The following is a 26,010-nucleotide window of genomic DNA, read 5'->3' on the forward strand; positions in this document are numbered from 1 at the left end:
GTGGTTATAATGTTAGCATGACTTGCAGAAGGTCACTAATTCGAAACCTCATAGAAATTCCTATTTTTCTTACCCTGAACAACCCATATTATTGCATTATTCAATAAATTTGCCTGGATTTTTTTCTGTCAATTGAAGTAAAATACAAAGGATTTTGTTGTAATTATTTGTGCAGACTATTTGGAAGCCGATTTTTTTTTAAAAAAAGAAAAAAAGCCAAGTTCTGTTGTTTTAACAGTGTAGTGGTGAAACTTACTTAAGAAAAAACATGCCCAGCAAAAAAAGTAGAAAGCATAGGGGGAAATTAGTAATAAAAGTCTTCTGTCTGCTGTGTTTTGGACCAATAACTTCCTATGTATCAAGAAAACATCATAACTGCTCTGCTTTGCAACATTTATAATAACTGAAGCGCGAGCTGCACTGGTTGCCGGTGGCCTTCCGGGTGCGCTTCAAGGTGTTGGTCATCATCTTCAAAGCGCTCCATGGCATCGGACCTGGATATCTCCGAGACCGCCTTCTGCCGCAGATTACCTCCCATCGGCCGGTACGCTCCCACAGAGTGGGTTTCCTCAGGGTGCCGTCGGCCAAACAGTGTCGGCTGGCGACCCCCAGGGGGAGGGCCTTCTCTGTGGGTGCCCCCACCCTCTGGAACGAACTACCCCCCGAGATCCGGATGATTCCGGATCTCCTTACTTTCCGCCGCACCCTCAAGACATGGCTTTTCCAGCAAGCGGGCCTGACCTAAGGAGGATTTTATTTTATTATTTTTTTATTATTATTTAGGGACGATTTTAAGTATAATTTTAATTGGAACACAGCTTCGAATATTTGGTTTTTAATTTGGTTTTAGAGGGGTTTTTATTTTTATTGATATGTGTATCTGTTTTAATATGCTGTGCACCGCCCTGAGTCCTGCGGGAGAAGGGCGGTATAGAAATTAAATTAATAATAATAATAATAATAATTAAACTATTTTACCCATTTGCCCACAAAAATATTGTTTTAGAGGACAACCCCTCAGAGAAGATGGAGAATGTAGCAGCAGACAGTTTAAGACTGATTATGTGCAATAAAGTTGTTTTCAACTCCCAGTGACCATGTAGATAGATTTTCTTCATGACAACCCTTCCCTAACTTTAAGATGAAAGCATAATCCCAATAGTAAAAGAAAAGAAAAACCTCTTCTACTGATCATACTGTTTTATAGTCATAGGCTTATACTAGCAAGCAACTGAAACGCCAATATGTTTATTTGTGGATGGGGAAATGTGGAATTTTGCTATGGATACCATCTGAGATGCTTTATTAACAATTCTGGTAGGATCAGTCTGGCATCTATTGGCCAGCTTTGGAACAGGCAGGTCCCCTTCATTCTGCTCCTACAGCAGGGCCTGTCAGGTCCCTATAGATAGTGGGAGAGTCTAATTTTTCTCTGAGTGGATTCTCTCTTTAGTCACAAAGTCTTTGAGGTCTTGGGCTTAGAGAGTCGGCTTAGAGATTTCACTAGCAGCGGTAGAAACAGAGCTGTAAGGTAAAATACCTCCAGCTATTGCTACCGTATTATGTGAGTTTTTGAACATAGGTAAATGTGCTTCTGCAATAATGCTAAACCTGTGTCCCAAGGGAGCCTAATAACGAGCTAATAATACTTAATAATTGGACTTCTGAATGTACCTGTGCAATAAATATTTGTGCAAAACCAGCATGAATTCAGGTAGGGGACAGATTTATTAAAAATTTGCTGCATCTCCATCACAATCTCCATCTCACATTAAGGAGAGTGATTGATAGATGTCTTTTCATTAACTGATGAATAAAGTAGGGGGAAGCCACCAGTCCTTGTCTTTGACATACCTGCATCTGATAAGGACAGAACTGTTCACCCCCATCATGGAATTTGGAATCTGGCAGGATAGGGATCACCAGCACATTTAGCCAATTTTATGCTACTATAATTTTCTGCTACCTCAAAGACTGACGGCTATTTTTACCGTGAGGAACAGTGCTGTGGGAAAGAACTGTCCTGAATCGCTCCTTTACTGTATTTAAATAAACATGCCCTTGTGAAATGAAGGTCAAGATCAAGATGTAGGAGGGATAAAATGCTAAACGTAAGAAATGATGAATTAAAAAAAAAGGTTTCAAAGCAGAAATTCTCAGAAAGAATATAAAGAGAGAAAGTGAACTAGCATTAAAAATACATACCAGGAGAGGTCAGCCTTGTTCTTTCCAAACATAAAAGGTAAACAAAATACCTTAAAAGTCAATTAAGAGTTAATAACACATACTTTTTTTTTTTACTATTTATAGTCCAGTACATGTTCTTGAACTTCTGGCACTTCTTGTAATAACTGAAAACTATGTTGTTTCATTAGAAGTAATTATATACTTTATGTATTTGTGGAAAAGCCAAGAATTTTAGGCGCCAAAATACAGCTCCTAAATTGGGTTCATCTTATCCACGAATGAGTTTATCTGCAAATATATAGAGTAGGTTTCTCCCTTGGCTCTTTAAAAGTACTCAAATATCCTATATATGGTCATGGGTAAGCCCATCTGTGGATAAACAGACATTCAAATGTCTAACAAAAATACAATGAGCCAATATATGAACAATGAGCCACCTGCAGGTAAACCAATTGTGAAAATTAAAACACAAAAATGTTGAGGGTTTGCTCATCTGTAGATGGTGCATTTTTGATGGTATTTTTTTAAAAAAATGAGGGTTGGGCTGTTGGCAGATGGGCTTATGCACACATATATATGAAATTTTTATAATTTCTTATGTGCAACCTAGTTATGTAACATACTCCATTGTAAGTCTCATTTCTTTCGATCATCTAATAGATATGCTTGAAGTACACACTTTCTAACCGTCTTCACAAATTGGAGAGCCAATGAGAGCAAGTATCTAAAAAAAAATCTGCCTATCTTAAATAAGCTTCTCCGTCAGGTATAGAATAGAACTGGAAGGGACCTTGAAGGTCTTCTAGTCCAGCCCCTTGCTCGAGCAGGAGAACCTATACTATTTCAGACAAGTGACTGTCTAGTCTCTTCTTTAAAATCTCCAGTGATGGAGCGCCCACGATTTCTGAAGGCAAGCTGTTCCACTGGTTAATTATGCTCACTGTCAGGAAGTTCCTCCTTAATTCTAGGTTGCTTCTCTCTTTGGTCAGTTTCCAACCATTGTTTCTTGTCCTGCCCTCTGGTGCTTTGGAAAATAATTTGACCCCCTCTTCTTTGTGGCAGCCCTTCAAATATTGGAATACTGCTATCATGTTTCTTCTTTTCATTAGACTAGCCAAACCCAAGTCCTGCAGCCGTTCTTCATATGTTTTAGTCTCCAGGCCTTTGATCATTCTGGTTGCTCTTCTCTGAACTTTTTCCAAGGTCTCAACATCTTTTTTGTAGTATGGTGATCAAAATTGGTTGCAGTATTCCAGATGTGATCTTACTAGGGTTTTATAAAGTGCCACTAATACTTTGCGTGATCAAGATGCTGCTGTCATCTTGATTTTTTTAACCACATTCTTTGAACACTACTGCCTGTTAAGGATGCCAGTCTTGTACCATGGCCTTGTCCCAGACTTTTGCAAAGGTGTTCTTACATCACAATACAGGTACAAACATTGAAGGCTGACCATCAACTTTTTAGCTTCTGAATCACCAATTCCCTGGATCAGGGTTTAAAACAAAGATAGGTAATTTGATTTTTCTTGATATTCAAAGTGCAGCTCTCCAATTCTTTCCCATTGTCTACGATGGCTGTGGCTAACAGCAATTAAATACCCAGAGGACACATGAAAGGGTTGTTGTATCTTCACACAAAAGAAGGCAATCCTTTGATTTGCACATAATTAAGGCAAAGATAGAAAGTGCCTTTCTAGGCTGGTTAATTTTATTCAAATATCTGAGAAGTCATTCTGTAATCTAAATAAATCATACCTATGAACAGGAAAGAGTGTTATAATTTGAGCTGCTTGATACTGTGTCCCTGATGAAGTGATATTAATAAAACAGGACAGGGATTGGTTTTGTGATCAGTTAGAATGGCATGGGCAGAACAAAACTCCTCAATCTTTATAGCAGCTCTTTGAATGTTTTGAACGATAACATGACTTCAATAGAAGTGATTCAAAATGGATGGTAGGATTAATCCTTCCAGCTTGATGCTCAATTATTTCAGGCTACAAGAAAAAGTGAGTCAGAGTAAATTATCAGATAACAATCAATAATAGCCTTTGTACCTGTTCAAATTGTCAAGTGAAGTGCATTTGAAGTACATGAGGATTTATCCAGAACCAAAAGGTGAGGGCAAGAAAATCCTATGGTTGCATAAACTTATACGAGCAGGAACAACAATAAATTACTGCAGGAAGAATTCATGCTATTCAATATTTCATTCAAGATTTCTGTTGTATTCTCTATTCCCCCCACCCCCCCATTTTTAAATTGACTTTTCTCTATACTCAGCCAGTATTCAAATTATCCTCCACATTTCTCTCTCCCAACCCACAACAAATATCTTGGTGATGAAGTACAAGAATGGTACCATTTTAGCTGTGTAGACCTCTACAGATGAATATTAGAAACAGAAGGGATGAATAAGCTTAGAGCCAAACTGAATGGGTATTTTTATTGCCAAGATAATGTTTGCGCTTGGAGAACTAAAAAGAAAATATTCTTATAATATTTTACATTAAAACTATATTTTCAGGTTAAGAATTGAGGGGTCCTTGGTGCTCTCTGAACTTCGTTGTTTTCTTGTAGATGTTTCATTACCCAAACTAGGCAACATCATCACTACATCAGTACACTGCAAGAAAACAATCAAACTCAGAGAGCACCAAGGATCCCTCATTTTAATCCTGACCTACAAATATTCTCCTTTATTGTAAAGAATTCCTTTATTTTTTAATCAAGTAAGAAATTTGTAATAAGCCACACAGGCAGTAGTGATTTAAAGGACCAGCTATGAAGCCCTGGCATTTTTAGACTGTTATTACCTTGTTTATTTTCTGCCAGATCACTTTAGGGACCGGGTCCCCTGAAATGGGTACATCAAGCCTCAGCTTATTTCCAGCTACCACAATAATGGTGTCCGGAGTTTGCCCCATGCAGTCCAGATGGATTTTGGGGGGTTCTGCAACAAAAGCAGAGAAACCATTTCATGAAAAGGACTCTTCTAAAACAGGAGAGATTTTTTTTAAAAAAAATATGGTTCTCATTTCCTAGATTAGTATAAATAAATAAAATGTTGTCCTTACCTTGCCTAGGCACAAAGTCAATCTTAACCTCTGCAAGAAAAGAAAGAGAGAGAGAGAAAAAGGAAAAACGATTAAATGTGTTTGGTAGCTATATACTTGAATCAAGCTTTTATATTTTTATATTAAAAAATAATCTATGGTGAAAGAATGTTAGTTGCCAAGGAGACTGTATGAGAACAGAGAAGGGGTAAAGTGGAGTAATAAAATCAATGTAATAATGATTGAATACTGTCATTAAGTTTGATCTATTAATGGCTCCAATTACTTTATGCCATTGACTCCAAAGCCTTGGTGATCGGGCGAGATGGTGAATTGTCAATGTGCAGCCTAAAGGATCGCTCACCATTGCCAATCCACTGTTTTTTAAATTGCTGCTCCTCTGCCATGTTCTAAAGTTTCACCCTGTCCCTTATTTTTCCTCTGAATATGGCATTGTGGCTGCAGAAGATCTGAAAATCACCACTGCCACTTTGTTATGCCAGCATGAAATAACATTTGATGAAATGTTTTCGGTTTAACATTTTCTAAGGTTTAGCAAGCTTCAAACAGCTATGAACATCCATAGCTGGACAAAAAATAAAAAAATAAAAATCACAAAGCAGTGACATTGACCTTTTGAATTCATCCATTGAGTCACTGATAAACATTTGTAATGAAATATGTTTTATCATTATCCTGAAACTACGTTCCACTGCTTGATTTTTCTGGACAATCACGGTCATACGTTTGTTTCTTCAAAAACAGTATAAGATATAATTAGCATATTCTGCCTGCGGGGGTTGGTCAAAGATTTCCTTTATCACTTTGATTTTCTGCTTGCTTTTCATATCTTCAGACTTTATTCTCTGATCTCACTTTCAGGTCTGTTTCTCATGTACTTGTGATATACATGCATAGATTTATAAAATACCCAATGTGTCTTATATATTCCATTATCCAGTAATTGCATTTCTACTGTTGCTAACTTATTAACAACTTTCATCCTTTTGGCTTAGTAGATCTGTAGAAAGCTTCCCACCCAAGAAAGGAACATGGCAGTACTTTTCCTTGATTCACTCCTTGTTCTGTTGCCTTTCATCTTTATACATCCTCCCCTGAAACCATCTTCCAGGGAAGCTTGGGAGGTGACATTGGGTGGGGAAGGAGGGACAACATGCTAAAAAAAGGAAAAACCACCCTCTTTCCCTGCCTCATTTCTTCTAACAGAACTCTCCCACATCAAAACCAGTCTGCTGAAAAAGGCCAACTAGACTGATAATAGTTTGTGGACTAATTTTCCAGGATTAACTAAATTAAGTTACATTAAAACCAGTGGTGGGATTCAAATATGTGAATAACCAGTTCTCTGTGTGAATGCCGCTTCCAGAAGTCCATTCTGGGCCTGGGCAACAAAAACTTAGCTACCGCTATGGCCGAAGTGGTGCGAACCGGCTGAATCCCACCACTGACTAAAACAATACAATATATAATATCATGTTCTACTACTCTTATTGCTTTTTTTTTTTTGCAAATGATGTTGCTGGAACTGTAATATAATAAAATAAACTACATTCAGCAACAGGATCTAATCATAGTTTGAAATATGCATTTAAAAACAGACAGATAGACAGATAAATCCTGCTACACATTCTTACCTGGTGTTAAAAAAGAGATTCCACGGAACTTACCCAAAAAACGAAGATGAGCTGAGAGATTGTATGCAAATCCCTGAGGCACAAAAGAATAATCAGCTTCATCTTCTGGGGTCACATCATCAATGGTTAGTTTATGGACTCTGAAAAACAAATATTTGTGCTTGAGTTTAATCTTCATCCAGTATAGATTGGACAGGTTATATCCAGTCCTTTGTCTAGTAGATTGAGTCTAATTTTCTCCACAGGGTACATTCAGACTAACCTTAATGGCATTTGGGAAAGAAAATGTTATTGATTAAAATAATACCAACATTATTTTTTATGCAGTTCCTATGATAGGAGGTCTCTTCATTCAGAAAACAAAAACCTATTTCCTTCTTTCCCCATCAATATGCTGTAGAAGGGTATAGAACTACCTGAATATGTTTCTACTAGGCATACCTTACCTGTACACCAGGAGTCTCCAACCCTTGGGCTGTGGACCAGTACCAGTCTGCAGTCTGTTAGGACCTGGGCTGCACATGTGAGCAAATTTATTTGTGCATGTGCAGGATATAGGTAGTGCATGAAACCAACACCCCCCTCCCAATCTGTGGAAAAATTATCTTCCACCAAACTGGTCCCTGGTGCCAAAAAGGCTGGGGACTGCTGTTCTACACAGATGAATGAAGGAGTTCATTAGTTGATCAAATGGAAAAGGAATACCAAGATATCAACACGTAGGGGATTATGTTGTAATGTTCCCCATGGGTTCCTCTGCAGTTTGCAATGGATTGAGTTCACACACACACACACACACACACACACACACATGCATGGCAGCATTTTTATAGCATCAGCTGTTTTCCACAGGAGCTGTCCTAAAGCACAGGAATTATAATCCAAACAAATGCTTAAAATCTGGTAAATCAGTTTTTAAATTTTGTATTGCTTTAATATACAAAGAATGAGGGAAGAAAAATTTTAAAAAGATAAACAAAGGAAAAAGAAAATGACAAAAATAAATTATATAATATAACAAAGCCATTTAGCCAATTTTTAAACATATTATTAAGTCGTGACTAGCAAGAATAACACTGATCAGTCTTTTCATTGCATTGATAGTCAATTCATAAACAGAAATTTAATATATATTATCAATCTAATTCTAAGGGTGACACTATCTTTTCAACACTGAAAAATTATTTTTTAAAGCCCACACTGAATAGATCCATAGTTCTTCATTTATTTTTTGTTATATAATCAAAAGTACATTCATATCTTTACTTTTTATTGATATTCACAATATGCTCTTAAAAACAATATGAGTATTAGTCATTTGTATTCTTTATAGAAATGGGAGTAAAAATATGCCCAATGACAAAACTGAAATTTGGAAAATTAAAATCTCCATCATCATATGGTAACTGTAATATAAAAAAAATCAAAGGCTTCCCATAGAAACTTACTTAAAATCTTATAAATTTGTCTGAAAGAACTCAAAATTATTAGCACAGGATTACCTCAATAACACAATCCAGTGAAGATTGGTAGATTTTGATTTCCCATTCTAGGGCTAAGAGAAATGACTGGCCCAAAGTCAGACAACTAGCTTCAATATTTAAGACAGGATCTTAACTGCTAAACCCCATTGGTGGTCTCTCTCACTTTCTCTTCACATTCACATACAGAGAAGGTTTCTTGGAGTAATTATTTCCAGACAATTACACTTCAACAAATTAAATCTGAATTTTTGCAAATTTCTATGGAAATTATCGTAGGCTATAGCAGGGGTGTCAAACTCGCAACGTCACGTGACTTGTCGCAACGTCTCGTGACTTTTTTTCCATTGCTGGCAATGGGGTGGATGCGGTTTTGCCATGACGCATCCAGTCCGTGGGCCAGCAGTTTGACACCCCTGGGCTATAGGAAGCATATGAGTCTTAATTATCTAATAATATGTTAATGTAATAATCTAATAAATTGCCAAACTATTTCACGATATTAAAGCATTTTAATAGAACACGCATAACTATCAATGAGACATAATATACATCAGGCCATAATAACCATTTATTTTCATGTCTACCATAGTCACTGATATTCAAAATTGGTCACTCAAGTAAGGTGGGCCAATAATTCCAATATCAAATGTAAGAGAAGATTAAGGATGTTCCATGAAGCATCTTGATAGATTAAAAGGTAATTCCATTTTTAATAATTTTAGCAGGAGTAGAGTACCTCTTATTCAAAAATATCCATTGTATACCATATTAGACTGCTGCTGCTGATTTCAATCTTTCTGAATGTACCTCTGGAATGTTAATTAGTAATCCAATATTATCAGTTATTTCTTTTTGGATATCTTTTCATCATAATAGTAAATCTCAAAGAAAAATAATACAGACATATGGCCAGACCAATATTTCTATAACTCAAAGAGAGTGAATTATTTTGACTGACATAAATTTTTAAAAATTAAACACAGAGACCGATGCAAACACAAAATAACCGATAAAGGGAAAAACAGCAAAAAATCAGAGAAAAATGAAAATTGGGACACTATATAAAGCAAAAACAAAACCAATCTTAGAACACAGCCTCTGCGGTTAGCATTCCTATTTTTAATTTTCAATATTGAAAATTCAAAAGACCATATTTAATTGTTCACATTATCTGAAAAAAGGGTGAATATTAGAAACTTCAAAGTCACTTAATTATTGACTAATTACTTGTGCATCTGATTAAAAAAGAAAAAAACGTTTAGGATTTTCAGCTTTCGTATATTTTTCTCTTTTTTTCTGCTTGCAACTTATGGGGAACTTTAAATCACTTTTCCTACATCACATAAGTAATCCTATGGAAATTAATGTTCTAGAATCACTGTAAAATGTATAATATACCTGCCAATATGAGAGATTTTAATCCGATTGTTTGGGATGACCTCTTTCCCATTTTTCAGCCAGATGCCCTTCACATTCTCATCGGACACCTCACACTTGAACACAGCCTGGTCTCGTGCCTTCACGCTCAGATCTGCAATACTTTGGTACACCTCTAGCTTCTTTTCTGAGATTGTGAATTTGGGAATAAATCAACAAGATTGCAACAGGTGAGAGAGTAGGAATTACCCAAAATGTAGATATTGTTTTTTTTAAAAAAAAGTTTTTTAAAAACATGTCTTCCAGAAAAGGTGAAATAGGAAGAGATATTTAGGATGTGTGAGAGTTTAGTGTCATTTGATATGTAGGCAGTGCTGTTATCAGAATATGTGAAACATCCAGTAGTGGGATTCAGCCGGTTTGCACCACTTCGGCAGAACTGGTAGCTAATTTTTTGTTGCCCAGGCCCAGAATGGACTTCCGGAAGCAGCATCCATACAGAGAACCGGTTGTTCAAATATTTGAATCCCACCACTGGTTACATCCAACATCAACATATAATGCCTAGTTAACTATTCTATTATTAGGTATTACTGCTACAGGCAAGGCTATTACCAATCTCTATACACATTTTAAAAATCAAATTCTTATTTATTTCTCACCTTGTACAATCAATTCTGCAACAGACTCCCCACCATTAGTTTTGACTTTGTAATGCCCATTATCTTCCTTGGTGGACTCATTGATGATGAGGTGGTGCCTTTTACCATCCTTTTTGAACCGATATTTGAATGCCTCCTCTCGAGTAAGCTCTACACCATCTTTCTCCCTGTGAATATCAAATCATTGTGCTTATTATTGTTATTAGCATATGGCATTGTTACATTAGCCAGGAGACCACAATGCTATTATAGAGTAGTAGTTTGGCTGCCAATTTACCAGCTCTGTTGTAGAACATGCTCACATGCTTCCTGAGGTAAACCACAGGAGGGCGAGTTGACTTTGCACCAGAAAGCATGACGAGTGTCTCTTCCTGCAGGGTAACCTAAGGCCCTCTCCCTTCCCTGGAGCCTTATGGCCTCAGATCACTGTTCCGGCCATACTAAGATAGATGGGGACTACCCATAGGTTTTTGTCCCTGGTATTCTGAAACATGATTCCTCTCTTTTTAGAAACCTTGTTTGAATTCAAAAAGCTAAGTAGTTGGGATTAGTTAGGTTTTTGATAGGAGACCACTGGGTAATACCAGAGCAGTAGTCTTGACTAGGAAGCCAGAATAAGTTTCCAGAAGGTGGAAATATGAAGCTGTTTTTGTTTTGCTGCCAAGAAGACCAAATAGGCATGTCCATGAAATCATCAAAAGTTGAGCTCAACTAGAGAAAATCTTAATCTTTTTAAATAAAACTCTTTGGGCAGTTTATGGTATAGCTCCCCCTCAACAGTGAAGGTTCTTCTCCCCGTCCCCTTTACATTACCATTTCACAGTAGCCCCTTCTTCAGACACTTCAGCTTCAAACTCTACTCTTTCCCCAACTGTGACCACCTGGTCTTCCAGGCAATGAGTAATTAGGATGGGAGTCTCTAGAAATGAAATGAGAACTTGATTTCAGAATGGAGAATATGACAGATCTAAAAACTAAGAATGACTCATGGTGATTCTTCCAAGTTGAGTTCTTTATTGTTTCTACAACTATAGACAGAATCTTGCCAGATTGAGCACTCTACTATATGCATCTTCCATATACTATTAGGGAGTGGCTGCTTTGACAAATTTCTCTCACACAAAATATTTGGATTGATTTGTCTCTCTTATTCTTCTAGAAAGCACCCGTTCCCTGTGAGATCCACCTCCTCACTACATTCCATTACACAATGTGGAGATAATTTAAAACTTTAGCATTTGTTTCTAGTTCTTCTAGATTACATTCATGTGGAATAAGGTTTATTTTCTTCTTCAAGACCAAGGACAGCGTATTCCTGGGCCATTCAAGAGCATGATGTTTTTCTGAGAAGGTCACAAAGACCTCAGGTAAAAGAGAACAGAAAAAGAATAACAATGGGTCCCAGAATTTTTCTCTTATTCTTGACAATATTTTTACACATTATTGTCCCTTTTCCTTCACAAGAGTGATTGTTTTTGTCTTGATTGTACTTATACTCAGCGGTGGGATTCAAATATGTGAACAACTTGTTCTCTGTGTAGATGCCCCTTCCGGAAGTCCATTCTGGGCATGGGCAACAAAAAATTAGCTACCAGTTTTGCCAAAGTGGTGCGAACCAGCTGAATCCCACCACTGCTTATACTACAGTGTTATAGTGCAGGGGTCCCCAATCCCTGAGCCGCAGCCCACTACAGGGCCATGGCCTATTTGGAACAGGGTCATATGAGAGGCGGACCAGTGCATATGCGTGCACAGCTTCACTTGCGTGAGCGGCACCCCAAGGGCTTCTCTTCTCTCTTGTATGAGTGGAGCTGTGCGCACACATATGTGCGCCGGCCCACTGCTTGCACGACCTGGTTCCTCTCTCCCCCCCAGTTGGTCCACTAAGCTGTCTGCTCCCAATGCTCCAAAAGCAGAGTGGTGAGAGCAGACATTGAGTGGGATGAACGTGCCCCGCTCAGCTTCACTGACTCACTGAGGCTGCCTATGCAGGATACCTGATTCACTTTTGGATGAATCTGAAGGAGCACAAGACCGTGTTCCCAAAGGCTTCTCTTCTCTGTGCCAAAAGCTTTTGCAAAGGGACAAAAGGCTTCAGGGGAGCGATCTCGCACTGCTTCAGGCCTTCCATTCCTTTGCAAAAGCTTTTGGTGCGGAGAAGCCTGAAGGAGTGCAAAACCGCACCCTAAACACTTCTTTCTGGTGTGAGTGGAACTGTGGGCGCATGCATGTCACTCTGATGCTCATGTGGCTCAGTTCCCCTCTAAGCCCCCAGCCGGGCTGCCAAGTCACAATGGTTGGAAGCCTCTGTTATAATGGAATTCAGGATGATAGTAACATCTGACCCCCTTGAATGCTGTCATTACCCTATGTCTCCCTTTAATTTTTCCTAATACATTAAATCAGTGGTTCTCAACCTGTGGGTCGGGACCCCATTTGGGGTCGATCGACCATTTCATGGGGGTCGCCAAGCAAGGCTATCTGCCATTTTTTCCCCCCCTTTTCCGGCAGGTGCCTTATCTCCCTTGGGCTGGGCCAGCTGGTGGTCGGCCTGCTCCGTCTCTGCCGCTTGCCAGCTACGCCTCGGCCAGCGCAAGGGGCGGAACCACGCATGCACAGCGCTCCCGGGCAGGGAAAGTCCTCGACTTACGACCGGTTGGGTAGTCCTCGACTTACGACTGGTTTAGTCCTCGACTTATGACCGGTTTAGTCCTCGACTTACGACCGGTTTAGTCCTCAACTTACGACCGGTTTAGTCCTCGACGTATGACCGGTTGGGGTCGCGGCATTAAAAAGGTTGAGAACCACTGCATTAAATAGTATCAAACAGCTGGATCTTGCTGTTTTAATTCTCCACAAAATTAATAAAATAACCAGAAGGCAATACAGTAATTGAAAATGGCAGCCAATGGCATAAACTCAACATCGCTTAAAATAATATGAAAGAATGTAGACCTGGCTTTAAGAAGAGGAAAGGAATGAGCAAACTGTTATGGGAGAAGTTTCGGACAGCATTACTGTCCAAATGAAACTCAGCCCAACATCACTTCAATTTTCTTTGGTATAATATGAAATAGAGAGAAATTCTGACAGACTTTCAAGATACTGTTAACCTACCCTGCAACTTAAAAAGCATTTCTAAAATCTCTGCTTTTTCTATTTCATGATCTCCCTTACCTTGAAAGGCTGACATCTATCTTGAAAGCTTGTCAAGGTTTCTTCTACTACATTTTACACTAAACAAAATCAAGGTAAGGTTGTTTTGAATTTCTCATCTTTTCTGAGATTCTTCCTTTAACAATTCAGTGATTCCTTTCCCACTTCCAAGGTCAGGACCACATTCTTTCATACTACAGAGCTCACCAGCAATTAGTATGGCCCACATGTGGCCCACTCAAACAGTCTTCAGATACAACTAAAGTCACCTTCAATTAAATCCAACTTCTACATGGGTTTTGTATGTTGGAAAGGCTGAGCTGGGTCACATTCCTGTGAAGCAAGTAAAAACTCATACTATCTTATTCCCACTTCTCTGTTCTCAAACTAAATATGATCACTTTTGTAAAAGATATATGCCACCTTTTTTGACTCTTCATTACTTCTCTTCCTTTCCTCCAGAAGGATTTAGAATTGATGGTTTGAATCATATTGTTGTTTAATTTTTAGTTGTAAACCAGAATAATATGTCTATAATAGTTAACACTAACACATCTACACACAACTGTATGTTTCTAGAATTACCATGCTTCTTTATCCCCCTCTGAATGTAAATCATTATGTTTTTAATGTATTCTAAAAGATGATATCTAAAATTGTCTCATATTTTAATTCTAATTCAGTTCTAATATTCACTAACCCAAGTATATAAAGAAATGCAATATGGAATGATTTTAGAACTTTTTCATTTTAATATACAGTAATTGTGACACTGATTTTTTTTAAATCTCACATATTACCTTTGTATTTTATCTCTTTGTCAAGGTACACAGAGTAACATTCTGCAACCCAATCTTAGATATACTTGGAGGTAAATGCCACTTCATTCAATCTGGCTAAGTATCAAATGAGCATGCAGAAGAATTTCAGACTCATAATAACCTATTAGATAGGTTCTGCAGAGAATTTAACGATTTGACAATCTCATGGGTTAATATTCATTAGAGAAGCAGAAATATTTACAGTGCCTCCTGGTAGATAGAAATATGGTAAATACAGATATGCATACTTTTTCTCAAGTTCAGGAAGTAATGGAGAAAAAAGAGAAGAAGCCTTACATACATATATAGAATAAATAGTTGCCAAAAATAACATTGGATTGCAAAATTGCAGCAGCACAAAAAGTAGGATTTCAGGACATTACTTAAAATGTTTGAATTATAATCTAGGTCTTAGCCCAACCCATAACAATAATAAATCATTCACCTCTTACAAACAATTCTGTGAAAGTCTTCTCTTCCCCAATCACGCATTGATATGCTGCGTCGTCAGCCAATGAGCAGTGGTTTATGGTCAAGATCCTTTTATTTCCCAGAGATTCAAAAATATATCTAGAGAAATGTAAATAAAGATGATGGAACTTGCAGAGATGGCTAAACTGACTTCCTTGATGATAGAAAAGACAATATTTATATTTATTGCTGATTAGCAACCTCTTCTAGAATCTTTGTGTGCAACAGAACAAAAAAAATTAACTTATGATTTACAGGTTTTTTGGTTAGAAAAAATAGATAATAAAAAAGAGGAAGTGTTTTTGCAATCAGAGTAAGAGATAGTTTTGTATTTGTACTTATTGCTGTAAAGAAAATTGGAAGCTACATTCTATTTCTTTTTATTCTTTTTTTGCACTTTTGGCTTTTTGTTTTCTTTTTTCTTTTAACTTTATATTAGTTCTTGTTAGTTTTTATCTTTTTAAATTCCATAATAAAAATTATATTAAAATATGGAAATGGAATTTTTAAAAGCCCCTAACACAGAGTAGGTATCACCTAGATCAGTGGTGGTGAACCTATGGCACGGGTGCCAGAGGTAGCACTCAGAGCCCCCTCTGTGGGCACACACGCCGTCACCCCAGTCCTAGGCCTTCAGCTGGGTTTTATAAAATCTTTTCACTTTAGGCCTCCGCCGCCGTGTACAAAAAAAAAGGTTCAATCAATCAGTCAATTTCAACTTCTCAGGGGAAAAAAAAGATCTTGCAAAGTTGGAATTGATTGATTGAACTTTTTAGTCCCACCCAGTCTGCTGTTACCACCGCAGCCACGCCCACCCAATGGGCCACACCCACCCGGCACCCGACGATGCATAAGTGGGTTTTGGGTTGCAGTTTGGGCACTCGGTCTCTAAAAGGTTCGCCATCACTGACCTAGATCCCAGGGAGTTTGTGATCAGCTATCTTCAAATACATATACTCTATACAGCGTGTAGAGAAAAAAGATAATTGCAAAGATTGTAGTAAAAAATGAACAAGGAACATTTACATTTTTAAAAGGGAAAGAAAATGCAATGATATTGATGAAAATAAAAATAATTGGAAGTAGATGAAAAGATGTTTTTGAGATTTGTATAGGAATGGTAGTGATAGATCAAAGTTACCTTTAGTAATTTAGACAGCCTTTAAATTTTATAAATAAGTAAATGAACACAACTGAAGTGAATGCTATAACTGTTAATATCCGAGAAAAAAATGATGAAAAGAAAGTGATATTTGCTATGAAAACCTTGAAAAATTAAATTTTTTTTATAAAGTTATAAAGCCACAAGCATGGATGGTATAATTGGAGAAATATTAAAATATGGACATGGATTACATATAGAGTAATAGTGTGATTTGTTTAACGTGTGTAAAGACTTAACTGTGCTTTATGTTTGGAAGAAAATTGTTGTTTCCTAACAAAGTGAAAGGCGGTGTTGCAACTTCGCACATAGTCAAAAATGTGGGAAATAAAGCTTACTGCAATTTAAAGAAAGCATTCATAAACAATAGCTTAAATGATGGAATAACTTGTGTGAACATGGACTTGATGGTTGATTGCTGAATGCAGTAAGAATGGCATTTATTTATATAAATAACATAACAATACATGACAATAAAGGCAGTACTTGGCACATGGCTTAACTCTAAGCACTAGGATGAGAATTTATGATAAACCACTAGATTTTTTTAATGTTTTCATGAATAAACATGTAAGAAATGCTCATGATGAAATTAGAGGTGTGTTACTATGGATATGAAGCTATGCATAGTTATGCATACAGAATAGAGATGCAGCAATGCTGCTGGCTCCCAATCCAAATGAATTGCAAGGAATGTTAGATTGCATAATGTGGTGAGGAACATGGAGATGAAAATTAATGTATAATGAGTAATAAAGTTGTGTTTGACTGCAGAAATTGTGTGAACAAATACTTAATGATGAAAAATTGAAGGAAAGAGATGGATTTAGATTCCCTGGTAAAATATTTATCAAAAAAAGGGAAGATGGATGGAGAAATTTTAAGACAATGTGAATGCTATAGAAATGTGGTAGGTAGAATATATTTGATGGCAAGGAATGAATGTTTATCATAAGAAGGGGAAACTTGTTTATATGGCAATTATAGCTTGCAATGCGAGGAACATCATAGAAATAAATTGAATGCGGGGGAAATATACTTAAGATATATGCGGCAAAACAAGAAGCAGTAGGATGTAGAATCAATAGTGTCAAATAAATGTGGATTTAATGCAAGAACGATCAGTGTTGAAGAAATAAATTGCAGCGGATTGAGAGACTGAATCAAGAAAAGGCATAGAACAAATACATAAAGAAAAGTAAATGGATTGAGAGAAAGGGGAAGAGTGAGAAAGTTAGATGAAATTGATGGGATCCTCAAAAAAGAGGAGAGAGAAAGTAAATGTATGAAACGGGGCATGGGCTTTGTGAGAACAAAGACAAGGGTAAATGTAAGGGCTGGTAAAAATCGAGTGATTTGGTGTAAACTACATTTAGCTGTATTTCCTTCTCTTTCTCTTATTTCATACCTTAATTCCCTTGTTGTAATGTATGCTTTCTTTAATGTGGAAATAACTCCACAGATTTTCTTATAGATCCTTGTTTGTTGCAGGGAGCTGTTTCTCTTTCTTTGCCGTAGGTTTCTCTCTTTAATAAATACCATCTTACGATACTGGGATTGTCCTGTGCCTTGCTGCTGATAACAATTGGCTTATTACAGTATTTCTTACCCCATTTCTGTGCTTTACATGATGCTGCTCACACCCCAAAAAAATTGCATTGTGGGCATGAGTTATAAATGTCCCCATCCTGATCTAGATAACAAAATAATGTGCAAATGACTACTAAGACTACTCATTTATTCCTTGGAATATGCATGAAAACAATTAATCGTATAGCAGTTATTCAGGTTACAAAAAAACCACTAATATTTTTATAAACTGCTTAATAAGGCAGAGGTAATTACCATAGTTTTATTTCAGATAGTTTATTTATGGCTGAGTGATCATGCCATATGTTATCATTAGTTCAAAGACATGGAGTTAGGACAAGTAAAACTTGTATCAGAAGACCTCAAAATTAGATTGACTCATTTATAATTTCAGCCTTCTATCTAAAAACACTGGGGGGGGGGATAGCAAAAATATATTGTTTGCTACATTGTAGATTAGGAGTGGGGAACGATGGAAAGTAGAAAAAACAAGAAGTGCAATATGAGGACTTACTTGCTAAGAACATATGATGGATGGGGTTCATTCAAGATGGAGATGAGTAGAGGAAAGAGAAAAGCCAGGCATGAAAAACTGTATATGAATTAGCAGTCTTACAATATAATAAGCATTAACCCCACCTCATTCCCTAACTGCTTACAGCTTTTGTTGATATTGGGGGCTTCTGAAGTGGGTGGGTAGAGGTATCAAAACATTCAAGCTAATGGCCATCATGGTGCAATTAAAGCCCACTCCTTATTTATGCGAGTTGCACATAAAATGGGGTGGGGCTTTGATTGTATAGTTGCAATCACAAACTTGACCTTTTTTTTGACCCCCACTCATAGATGCCTCTAGGTGCTACTTCCCCCCCATTCTGATGAAATTTCATACTTCCCAGTTTTGATGATCACTAGGTTTCCTATATTCCACATTATACCCATATAATATTTCATACTACTGTATAATACTAATCTAAATGCTTTCATTGTGTTCTCTTGATTACCTGCCACTGACTTGGATCTCTTGTCCATTCTTGAGCCATTTAATTTCATCATCTGGGTTAGCAAGCTCCACTACTAATTTGATTTTCTGTCCTTTGTCAACTTGATATGCAGGATCCAATCTCTTCAGAAATGCTGTGGACAAAATTGGTTTAAAATTAAGATTCACATTATTTGAATACATCCTATAACTCAGAGGCTGCCAAATGGAGACCTCCTGGCTCTATTAATCAAAAGCCATTCTTTTTTAAAAAAAATCCTGAATAGGTGTTTTTGTGCTATGAAAAAAAGCAAAAATGCAGGTGGGGAAAAAGAGGCAGGCTAAAATTCTATATCTAGAAGAAAAAATCCACAATAAAAGTGTCATCTGGAATTGTTTAAAAATGACAAGAAATCCCAAGAAATCCCTTTCATTTTCATTGAATAGATTTTGGATATTAAAAACATTCAAATTCAATACAAAAATATATATTTTACCTGCATAAGGCAAAGAAAGATAAATCCTAAATAGAAGTGATTCTTGTGATTCAGTTCTGTTCATGATTCTGATTTTTTTTAAATTATTCAACTTGATTATGACAGAAGAGGGATAGATAAAGGCATAGGAAGAATCCAACATGACATAGTCATCGGGACCGGAGGTTTGTCCTTCCAAGCTTTTGGACTTGTGTTGGAGTCCATCCTCAGGAAATTTCTTAATCTCCAGGATGCACACATTGAAAATTGAGATTGAGAGGTTCCCAGGGGATGGGCTCCAGCACGAGGCCAAAAGCTTGGAAGAACCTCTAGTCCCGATGACCAATTCAGATTGGATCCTGCAACATTATCCTGAGATAAGTATATCTGCCTTCATTCACACAGGAAGGGCCCCAGAGATGATGAGCAGGGAATTGCAGACAGGCCATCAAATATGAAATCAGGACAGCACCTTTCAACAAAACCAAGATCGCATGGGCAGTGGGGACATCTAATTTCATGCCAGTATAATTTTCTGAAATTAAAAAAACCCGAGTATAATTATATACAGTATAAAAGCTTTGATTTTGCACTGAAAAAGGATATATACAGATTCATCCCAATTTGCAATAAAAAGTTTGATTTAGCTGAGTTGCAACTGAACCACATGATAAGCTTATTCCAGAATAAGCACCAAGATTGATTGCTGAACTTTGTAATGAAGGCTGGCATCTACCTTAATGCCTCTCGATTTTGAATTATAAACAAATTGGGCATAATAAAATTCACTCCTAATTCACTTCCTCCAGGATTAGACTGTTCCCCATGATTAAATGTCGATAATATTAATTCCTTCCCAGTCTGCAGCTGGTATTTCTGCAAGATTAACAGCCATCTTCCAATCCTAAAATTTGATAGATATATAGATGCTTCAAAGGTTACGATCTGTCTTCTTCTGCCTTCTCTACCTTTTGATAAATAAACTGATGAAACCTTGTGCAATTAGACAGAATAGCTAGTGTTTCTTTTTCAGTATAAGAATAATTCTTGTCTTCAGTTGTCATAGCTTTAGAACGGGGTAGGCAACCTTGGCTCTTTTATGACTCGTGGACTTCAACTCCCAGAATTCCTGAGCCAGCATGGCTCAGCTTGGAAACCTCTCCCTTTCCCCTCAGTATGGCTGGCTCAGGAATTCTGGGAGTTGAAGTCCACAAGTCATAAAAGAGCCAAGGTTGCCTACCCCTGCTTTAGAAGCATATGGTCCTAGTAAACAATCTTGAAACAATATTGCTCCCAAACTTCTAGTTCTCTCATGAATAAAAACAGTAAACATTTTGCCAACATAATATCTCAGCAGGGGCATCCTATTTAACGCCTTAAGCTTTGCAAATGTTCTCCCACAGATATCTAACCATTGAAGTTCAACAACCTTGTTGAACTTGTCAGAAAAATATAAAGCATAGCTATAAATTTAGCCAACAAGCAACAATCTCTAAACATTTTGGCAACATTTATTCTGTGAAATACATATTCCAATAATAGCTTCAGTTTTAATGTTATCAGATTTGTAACATTTGTATGAAGAATACTACCGAGATAGTTTTTTCTGCCAATCCAAATCCACATTTCGCTCCATTTCATTCCAAATTTCTTTCTTTCTATCTATTCAATACTTTACTCTTTTGTCATGCTCCTGTTTACTTTTGCCCAAATCAATATATCATCTTACATATATTAGAAGTATACAAAATCAAAAGAAAATTAAGGGAAAAAAGAAACAGAAAAAGAAAAAAAAAGAATTTTTGAAAGAAAGTATACAAAGAATTAGGATTTCCTCCCTGCTTTCTATTGAGTAATTGCCACTTTCCTCTTTGGCCCTTTTAAATCTTCAAATCCATAAATAATTAATTCAGTCTTTTCTTCTTTCAACAAAAAATCTATTTTAGGCTTCCAGTCTTTTAAAAAACTCTTTATAATTTTTTCCTCACAAAACTGATGAGCTCTGCCATTTCCACAAACTCCATTAATTTTATAATCTTATATTGTAGTATTTCATTTTTCTTCCATCTTTGTGCATACAATAAACTTTCCGCAGTTACTGTATATAATATAGGTTTCCCATATTTTTTCTAGTTCATCATCCATAATAACCAATAGAGATAATTCAAGTTTCATTGTAATATTAATCCACAATTCATTTTACATAATTGTATGAATTTGCACCCATTTTTATTTTTTATTTTGCTTGTTCACCATACAAGCAAAAATTTCTTTCTTCCTTTTCACACTTCTAACACTAATTTGATGTTCCTTTATACATTTTTTACAATTTAAGTGATGTCACATTCCAGTGATGGAACATTTTATAAACGTTCTTTCTTGAATTATGTAAATTTAGTTTCCCACACTTTTTCCCATATATCCATATTTATATTATAACCAAAAATTGAACCCATTTCACCAGTCTTTAACCTGTTCATCATGTATTTCAGAACACATCAATATATATCAATGTAGCATATTACTCTCTCACTTTAATCAAAGGTTTTTGTTTCATTCCCTGATACTCTGATACAGATCTGCAAACAACTAGAACAACTAGAAGCAAACAAATTTATAACTAGTAGCCAGCACAGATTTGTTAAAAACATATCATGCCAAACCAATCTTATTTCATTCTTCAATACAGTGACTAAACTAGTAGACCAGTGAAATGCTGTGGACGTAATATACTTAGATTTCAGTAAGGCATTTAATAAAGTAGACCATAACCTACTCCTTGGTAAGCTAGGAAAAGTGGAATAGACAACATCACCACCAGATGGATCTGTAGCTGGCTGGCAAACTGTATTCAATGAGTAGTCCTCAATGGCACCACATCCACATGGAGAGAAGTAATTAGTGGGGTACCATAAGGTTTCATCTTAGGCCCAGTACTCTTCAATATCTTCATCAATGACTTAGATGAGAGAATTGAAGGGGAACTCATCAAATTTGCAGATGACACCAAACTGACAGGAGTAGCCAACATCACAGAAGACAAACTCATGATCCAAAAAGATCTTAACAAACTTGAACAATGGGCCTTATCCAACAAAACGAGTTTCAATGTGGAGAAAAGCAAAATTTTACATTTAGGCAGGAAAAAAAATCAAAGGTACAAGTACAGATTGGGCAAGACCTGGCTTAAAAACAGTAACTGTGAGTGGGATGTTGGAGTCCTAGTGAACGATCACTTGACTATGAGCCAGCAGTGTGCAGCAGCAACCAAAAAAGCTAATACAATCCTGGGTTGTATAAACAGAGGCATAGAATCAAGATCATGTGAAGTATTAGTACTGCTTTATAAAACCCTAGTAAGACCACACCTGGAATACTGCAGCCAATTTCGATTACCATATCACAAAAAAGATGTTGAGAGTTTGGAAAAAATTCAGAGAAGAGCAACTGAGATGATCAAAGGCCTGGAGACTAAAACATATGAAGAATGACTGCGGGACTTCGGTTTGACTAGTCTAAAGAAAAGAAAAAATAGGGGAGACATGATAGCAGTTTTCCAGTATTTGAGGGGCTGCCACAAAGAAGAGGCGGTCACATTATTCACCAAAGCACCAGAGGGAAGGACAAGAAACAATGGTTGGAAACTGATCAAAGAGAGAAGCAACCTGGAATTAAGGAGAAACTTCGTGACAGTGAGGACAATTAACCAGTGGAACAGCTTGCCTCCAGAAATCATGGGCGCTCCATCACTGGAGATTTTTAAGAAGAGACTAAACAGTCACTTTTCTGAGATGGTATAAGTTCTCCTGCTTGAGCAGGGGGCTGGACTAGAAGACCTCTAAGGTCCCTTCCAGCTCTATACTATTCTGTTCTTCAATAGCAGCAGTTGAAATACCAAATGGAAATCTTGTAAATTTACAGCTACCAAAAAGGGTTATTAAACACATAAGCTTCAAACTGTTTTCATTCAGTTGTGTTCACCATAATGCATTGTTAGAAATCAATGTTTGCCTGTTTTGAGCACTGCAATAATTTTACTTACAGTATATAAGTGAAATTATTCTCTCAGAACAGTTTTACACCTTTATTGGAGCTAATCTAATACTAATCTGTTATCTTTCTGGGTGTTCCAGTTTTACTATGGTCATGATCCCTAGTAATTTCTTAGAACAATGAATTACTGGAAGGATCTGCAAATTTAATTTATCTGATAAGCAAACAGTCTATGAAATAATTTTTTTAATTCTCTTTTATTAAGTTTACACACTGTTACTAAGTTCAATTCAGGTACTGTCTTTTAATCTAAATTAACTTTGGCATAGCTATCACTAACTTCAATGTAAAGAATTTATCTCTCTGTTCACAAAAAAAGCTCATATTTCCCTAATATTCGTAATTTCTACCCAGGTAAACTATTACTGCCATTTTCAAAAACATTTCAAAGATTTAGCTTATAAGATCATCTAAATATTTATAAACCTAATACTAACATCTGCTGGCATTCATTGAGATTCAGCTAAGTCCATACTCTGCACACAGGACAACTATATTAGTAGCATTTCTTTTTCAATGGCAAGCTCTACTACCTCAGTACTTTGTAGTCAAGCCTGCATATAGAATAGAATAGAATTCTTTATTGGCCAAGTGTGATTGGACACAAAAGGAATTTGTCTCTGGTGCATAAGCTCTGAGTGTACATACCAACAACAAAATGATAAGAGATCATAAATCATAAGATACAAACAACAATGGATAAATCATAATATACCAATAGGAGAAGGGAGTAGGAAAGATGAGAGGTGAGAAAGATAAGAAGATGAGAAGGATGAGAAGATGACAAGGATAATAGCAATGCAGCCTACTTCATCTTTAGGCAAAGACAGTGTTGTAAGAGTTAGGTATTTAGCAGAGTGATGGGAATGCAATCACTCTGCTAATCTTTGTGTCTAGTTGTTTTGGCATGCAATGCCCTATAGCCGCATCTTGAGGGGAGAAGTTGAAACAGTTTAGGTCCAGGATGTGAGGGGTCTGTAGATACTTTCTCAGCCCTCTTTCTGGTTCATGCAATATAAAGGTCCTCAACGGAAGGCAGGCTGGTTGCAAATGTTTTTTTCTGCAGTCCTAAACTATATGTTGAAGTCTGTACCTGTCCTGTTTGTTGCCATGCTGCCAAAATATGATTAGAAACATATTTACCAACAAGAATTCCTGCTGAATTCAAGTCTCCAACACCAAAACAAAATTTCCCCACCTTTTCTCACTAGCACTGATGATGCTACCTAGTTTGGGTAATGAAACATCTGCAAGAAAACAACCAAACTCAGAGAGCACCAAGGATCCCTAATTTCAACCATGAACTACAAATATCCTCCTTCATTGGTTCCTCATATCTGTTTTTGACTGAAGCATTTGAGGTGGTTTAATTTTGTTGCAATCTAGATCATATTTTGCAGTTATAATGTCTAGTTGTTTTCACATAGTCCCAACTTTCTTCAGTTGATTCATTGCTACTTCTCCCCTCCTTACTTTAAAAATTTACACACTTACTGAAGGCATTTCCCCACTATAGCTTCCACTTATCTTTATAAAGCAGCCTTTAAATGCTGAGAACATGGATTAAGAGAAAAGTGCATTAAATACCAATTAACTGGTACCTTGCCTGAGGCTATGGCCATCCTGGAACTACAAAAATACCCTACTCTGTTTTGTTGATGAAATGGAATGGTTGCAATGGGAAATAGCTGCTGAACAGCCAAGGTACAATCCCTCTTCTGGCTTTAAAAGAAAGAATGATATATTGGACAAAGATGGAAAGATTTGGTGTTAACCACAGTGGAGGAATGATTGGTGAAGATGGCTCAATTTATGATTTTGATGATTAGACAGGCTAGAAAATCAGTGTTTCTCAACCTTGACAATTTTAAGGCATGTGGACTTCAACTCCCAGAATTCCACAGCCAGCATTGGAATTCTGGGAGTTGAAGTCCACATGCCTTAAAATTGTCAAGGTTGAGAAACACTGGGCTAGATTATAGGAAGAAGAGAGGTACCGGTATATTGTAACTATAGAGTAACAAGTACATTTATAATTGTATGTATAACTGCTGTTATAAAATTGGAAGCTTCTTTTCTTTTCCATGTTTTTACTTCCTCTCCCTTTCTTTCACTTTTAGCTTTCTCTTTGATCTCCTACTTTTTCTTTTCTTTTTCTTTCTTTATAGTAGTTTTTATTAGTCTTCGTCTTCCTGTATTAAAAAAAATCTTTAATAGAAAGAATGACATCTTGGTATGATGCTTTAGAACAGTGGTTCTCAACCTTTTTAATGCCGCGACCCCCAACCGTTCGTAAGTCGAGGACTAAACCGTTCGTAAGTCGAGGACTAAACCATTCGTAAGTCGAGGACTAATCCGTTCGTAAGTCGAGGACTACCCAACCGGTTGTAAGTCGAGGACTTTCCCTGCCCGGGAGCGCCACGCATGCGTGGTTCCGCCCCCTCCGCCAGCCGAGGCGTAGCTGGCAAGCGGCAGAGACGGAGCAGGCCGACCACCAGCTGGCCCAGCTCAAGGGAGGTAAGGCACCTGCCAGAAAAGGGAAAAAAAATGGCGGACAGCCTTGCTTGGCGACCCCCGTGAAATGGTCAATCGACCCCAAATGGGGTCGCGACCCATAGGTTGAGAACCGCTGCTTTAGAAGCTGAATTGCTATACAAGAGAGACTGGCTTAAGCTCAGAAACTGAAATTAGTCAAAAGTTTCTACCATTGGGAAAACTGTGAGGTCCTTGGTGCTTTCTAAGCTTGGTTGTTTTCTTACATATGTTTCATTTCCCAACTAGGTAATATCACCAGCACTGATGCTGTTCCCTAGTCGGGCAATGAAATAGCTGCAAGAAAAGAACCAAGCTCAGAGAACACAAAGAACCCCACAGT

General features: G+C 37.1%; 1 protein-coding gene across 1 annotated transcript in view; it reads right to left on the reverse strand.

Moving 5' to 3' along the window:
• MYBPC3 (myosin binding protein C, cardiac) overlaps nt 1-26,010 on the reverse strand; it is a 77,582-nt gene that overhangs the window by 23,070 nt on the left and 28,502 nt on the right. Inside the window, exons 13-21 of the mRNA XM_029284628.1 lie at nt 18,629-18,761; nt 18,139-18,141; nt 14,847-14,971; nt 11,238-11,343; nt 10,425-10,591; nt 9,784-9,949; nt 6,935-7,041; nt 5,268-5,297; nt 5,007-5,143 (exon numbers count right to left, since the gene is read on the reverse strand). Of these exons, the coding sequence (XP_029140461.1) occupies nt 5,007-5,143; nt 5,268-5,297; nt 6,935-7,041; nt 9,784-9,949; nt 10,425-10,591; nt 11,238-11,343; nt 14,847-14,971; nt 18,139-18,141; nt 18,629-18,761 (974 nt within the window). The remainder of the gene's footprint in view (nt 1-5,006; nt 5,144-5,267; nt 5,298-6,934; nt 7,042-9,783; nt 9,950-10,424; nt 10,592-11,237; nt 11,344-14,846; nt 14,972-18,138; nt 18,142-18,628; nt 18,762-26,010) is intronic.

Source organism: Protobothrops mucrosquamatus, unplaced genomic scaffold, assembly GCF_001527695.2.
Source record: "Protobothrops mucrosquamatus isolate PMUCROS unplaced genomic scaffold, P.Mucros_1.0 scaffold775, whole genome shotgun sequence".
Taxonomy (NCBI): Eukaryota; Metazoa; Chordata; class Lepidosauria; order Squamata; family Viperidae; genus Protobothrops; species Protobothrops mucrosquamatus.